Below are 5,149 nucleotides of genomic sequence, written 5' to 3' on the forward strand. Positions count from 1 at the left end.
CGAGGTTGAATTGTAAAAATTGTTACAAGATATTAAAAATATGCTTTTTTCTTAGTATGTCCAATTCACATGATATATCTGATATTAAAAATAAGATATTAAAAATGTGTCTTTTTCTTAGTATGTCCAATTCACATGATGTATCTGATCTGTATTGCTAAATCAATAATTAAGTCGACAATTTTCTCATAAGATAAAAAACAAAAAAGTTTAACTATTCTGATTCACCCTATGTATGTGTATGTGTACATGTGCATGTATACATGCATGTGTATGTATGTACGTGTATAGATTTATATTTAATATTTTCTAAAGAAGAAAAGCTCTAAAGAAAATAAGTATGAATTTTCAAATGGTAAAGAAAGTTACTATTGAGCTTAATTTTAAGGTGTAAAAATCAGAGTGTCTATTCCTTATCATTAAAAGATATCTCTTCTTTATTGAATCCTTTATATTACAATGATTTTCAGATTTATATTGTTATATAATTTTTATATTTTGATATAATGATTATATGTTAACATTCATCTATTTCTTTTTTAGACAGAAGCTCGGTAGTATTCAACGAGATAGTGTACTGGCCCAATCTCTGCAGAGTGGCTTAGCGCTAGAGTTTGAACGTAGTGAGTCCATTCGTAGAATCAGATTAGTGCTCAGCGAGATCTTATTCATAGCGTCTCAGATACAGGAATTGCAGAAGAATCAAGAGTTCCAGGTCAAACAGTCAGATCTGTTCGACAATGCGGTTTACATGGAAGAGATAAGCTATGTCATCTGCATTGCTCTTGCAGAACTGCCAACATTATTATCTATCTTGGACATAGCGGAAACTCTCCTGCATGTTAAGCATGGCCCTGATATTATTTGTTGGATTGTTGCCAACAGTCCAGACAGTTTTTCAGAGGTGTGTGCGCATCTGATTGCTAACGGAGAACGACAGGAAGAATCTGCGTTAGGTAGAATTAGGACACAAGCAATTACGATGCTCTGTCAAATGAATCCGAGTCAAGCGCTGGCAATTAGAGCTAAATGTGTGGAGTTATGCCGGATGCCCGCTCTAGCTATCACTCTGAGCTTGGAGCATGAAAATGCAAATAGCTTGCAGCCCGAGAGTGATGTGGTTGCCTTTGTGTCTGGTTTGTTACTTGGTAGCGATCAGCAGGTACGATCGTGGATCGCTATGTTCATTAGAAATGGACAGAAACGCAAGTGGGAATCACAGACGGCTCTGCAATCATTACGAGAGGAGCTGCTCAAACGACTGCAAACAATCGCGTCACAGAGCACGGACAGTCAATTAGCGGAGTCGCAAGTCGTACAAGCGAGCGCGTTGCTCAGGCTCTATTGTGCTCTGCGAGGTATCGGTGGGATCAAGTTTCAAGATGATGAAGTTGCAATGATCGTTCAACTTCTGACATCTCATCCACCGCCATCACCCGCTGGTGTTAGATTTGTGTCGCTTGGCTTGTGCATGTTGATAGCATGCCCTTCCCTGATCGGGCATCACAATCTAGAGAAACGCAGCATCGAATGGGTGCAATGGCTGGTACGAGAAGAAGCCTATTTCGAAAGCGCAAGTGGCGTTACTGCCAGTTTTGGCGAAATGTTATTGTTGATGGCGATACACTTCCACAGCAATCAGTTATCAGCGATCTGCGAGCTGGTCTGTGCTACACTTGGGATGAAGATACCAATCAGGCCTAACAATCTCACACGGATCAAGCAAATCTTCATGCAGGAGATTTTCACGGAACAGGTGGTCACTGCGCATGCCGTTAAGGTACCAGTTACGGCGAATTTGAACGCCAATATCCCTGGCTTCCTACCAGTGCATTGTATTCATCAACTGCTGAAATCACGGGCGTTCGCGAAACACCGGGTACCCATCAAGAACTGGATATACCGGCAGATCTGTGCCAGTGTACCACCGTTACATCCAGTTCTACCGGCTCTGGTTGAGGTCTATGTGAATTCTATCCTGATGACAAACAACAAGACATCCGAGCATACAAACAAGCCTATTACCGAGAACGAGATCTGTCGGGTGTTTCAGAACAGTGTGTTCGGGGCAAATTTCGATTTTAAGAAAAATCCCGTCAACACCATGCAGATAGACGCTGACAATATGGACATTGACACATCGAAACCTTCGCTCACCTCCCAGTTACTACTGCTCTATTACCTCCTGCTCTACGAGGACGTGAGATTGTCCAATATGCACACCTTCATGTCACAAGGCAGAAAAGTCAAGTCATATTCTACAGAGTTTCTCTCTGAATTACCAATCAAATATTTATTACAATTAGTCCAGCGGGATCAGATGAACTATGCCAGTTTGTTCTCACCACTTCTTCGGTTACTGGCCACACATTTTCCTCATCTGTCTCTGGTGGATGACTGGCTCGACGATGAGATGATTAACATAGATTCCGCCATTGCGAGCTACGAAAGCATGAAAATCAGCGATATTGCAATCGTTGAGGCATTCAGTCACGCCAAAACTTGTCCATCAAGGACTGGTAGATTATTGAGACAACTGATGACGCTGAAACCGACTGAAATCTGGCCTCACGCAGAGTTGATAATACACTATTTCAAGGACATTCTTGACGAGCAAGTTCCTAGATATATACAAGGTATTGTCTTAATAATTAATTATTAATAAAAGTTGACAAATTATACATTAATGTTAATTAATCTGTATAAGAGGGATTTGCATATTATTAATGAAGAACACTCACAGGAGAGTTTTTTAATTTCAGAACTTTATAAACAAGTGTGGCTCAGACTCAATACTGTATTACCACGTTGTCTATGGGTTCTTTCCATAAATGCGTTGCTAATAGAAAATTCAATAGTGAAAAATGTTTTTTTGACACAAGACAATATCGTACTAGATCCATTGCAAGTTTTGAGATGTGATACGAGAGTTTTTAGATGCGCCCCGATTTTATCTGTAATCTTGAGGTAAACTGAAGAAATTCTTTTAAATAAAGTAAAACCAACTTTTTAAAATTTTCATAAAAATAATATCAAATTTAATTATTCGTAGGATTTTACAAGCTACATTAGCCGCGTCGCGATCTCAATTAGCCAGACATATGCTGGATAAACCTCTGACCGAAAAAATCGGACAATTGACGAGTGAAACAGAAAGAGAGGATTTGAGGATAGCCTTGGTGGCAGGTCAAGAAAGTGCAGCAGTACAGATTTTATTAGAAGCTTGTCTGGAGACAGAAGAAGACAAGAAAACCCCTGGACAAATGTGGTCCCTCCGGGAAATACGGAGTGTCGTATGCTCATATTTACATCAAGTATTCATAGCTGATCCGTCTTTGGCCAAATTAGTCCACTTTCAGGTATTCATAATAAACTACAAAAAATATTTTACAAGAAGGCATAGAGAAATATCCTTTGAGTTTGATTAGGTTTTAATATGTTATAATCTAGATAAAAAATAAGAAATACATATTTTTTTATAGATATCTATACTTATGTACTATTAGGTAACACACCTCTTTGAAGAAAATCGATTTTCTTTCAAAGCAAATATCGAAATTATAAAAAATAAACAAATATTTTCAAATAAATGCTAAATGATTTAAGGATACTTCATGATAAAAAAGTATATTCCTTATTTTTGTTTCTTATTTATGTTCCTTATTTTTTGGTTAGACAACACATCAAAAATTCATCAAAATCGAAAGCGTTACTTATGTTTCTTTGCTAGTAACATAAATTATATATAAATAACATAATTATATATAGCTATTATATTTTATTTAATCTCTTTATTTTTTAATTAATCATCAATTGGAGAAGTGCCTTTAATGAGCTGGGTCTTAAGTGTTTATATATTTCTATGTGAATTTATATATTACGTACATATAGTTCTTCAAATTGCGCGCTGAAATGATTTTTTGGTTTTGCGAATCACTGAATTATCACAGTAATATCACAAAATTAAATTAACTAGAATTTAACAATTCGATGCTCATAAACATCTTAGAACGTTCTTATTAATATTGAATAACATATTAAAATCTGTAAATAAAAAAATCGAAAAATTATTTCGGCGCGTAGTTTGAAGGATTACATACATAGTATATAAATTCACATAAAAATATACAAGCACTTAAGACTCAGCTAGACTGTTAAAGGCATTGATTTTCTATTGGTTGTATACTGACATGTATAGATTAAATTAAATATTCTTATAAGAATCTTAATTTAATCGTCAATTATCTAAATATCATTAATTCTAATTTTATGTATGATTTCTCATGATGGATATTTTTTTCTATAGGGTTATCCTCGAGAATTGCTCCCGATCACGGTTTCCGGAATTCCGTCTATGCATATATGCCTTGACTGGATCCCAGAATTATTGTCGCAACCCGAATCAGAGAAACAAGTATTCGCCGTTGACTTGGCTTCACATCTGGCGATTCAGTATGCTCTGCCGAAAGCTTTAAGCGTATCTCGATTAGCGATTAATACATTGATAACACTTTTGGGCGTATTATCTGCTGAGGATCGAGTTATTCTCTTCGTGCCAGTGTTATCGTCATTGACGCGGATATGCTTAGCTTTTCCTCCATTAGCAGAGGACATTACGGGATTGTTATTGCAGCTTGGCAGAGTTAGTACGGCTCAAGCAGCACTGGGTGATAAAGCAGCGGATCTGTTATGTCAAGAAGTAAACGCGACATTTTGCACGTTATTGCAGAAAGCTATATTACAATCCCGAGTTTACTAAATTACGACTTGTATTATTTGTACATACATAAATATGTATTACTTACTCATCATTGTAAAACGAGTTTCAATTTTTAAGCTACTTTTTTTAATCGTATACGAATTAAAAATATCTTTGAAATATTTTGTAGCATTAATAGAACTGTATTATTCGATCGCTTGTCAGATGTGTAGATTATCAATTAATATTGTTTCTCTAATACATTTTTTCTTAATTATCATATATTATTTATATATGAGTATTGCGTGTATATTTATTTTGAATTTAAATGTAATTATAAAAAATTGTATATACTACATCCCTATGTCCTTTTTATCTTTACAGAGGCAAAAACAATTTCTATAGTGAAAAAACAAATTAATATTTTCTATACTGTTGTGAGATATATAT

The 5,149-nt window shown here is 35.7% G+C and overlaps 1 protein-coding gene across 1 annotated transcript in view; it reads left to right on the forward strand.

The window, feature by feature from the left end:
- LOC108693647 (integrator complex subunit 2) overlaps window positions 1–4,861 on the forward strand; it is a 5,857-nt gene extending 996 nt beyond the window's left edge. The window contains exons 2-5 of the mRNA XM_018202690.1: window positions 544–2,636; window positions 2,763–2,967; window positions 3,053–3,359; window positions 4,307–4,861. Of these exons, the coding sequence (XP_018058179.1) occupies window positions 544–2,636; window positions 2,763–2,967; window positions 3,053–3,359; window positions 4,307–4,759 (3,058 nt within the window). The 3' untranslated portion in view covers window positions 4,760–4,861. The remainder of the gene's footprint in view (window positions 1–543; window positions 2,637–2,762; window positions 2,968–3,052; window positions 3,360–4,306) is intronic.
- The last annotated feature ends 288 nt before the right edge of the window (window positions 4,862–5,149 follow it).

Source organism: Atta colombica, unplaced genomic scaffold, assembly GCF_001594045.1.
Source record: "Atta colombica isolate Treedump-2 unplaced genomic scaffold, Acol1.0 scaffold96, whole genome shotgun sequence".
Taxonomy (NCBI): Eukaryota; Metazoa; Arthropoda; class Insecta; order Hymenoptera; family Formicidae; genus Atta; species Atta colombica.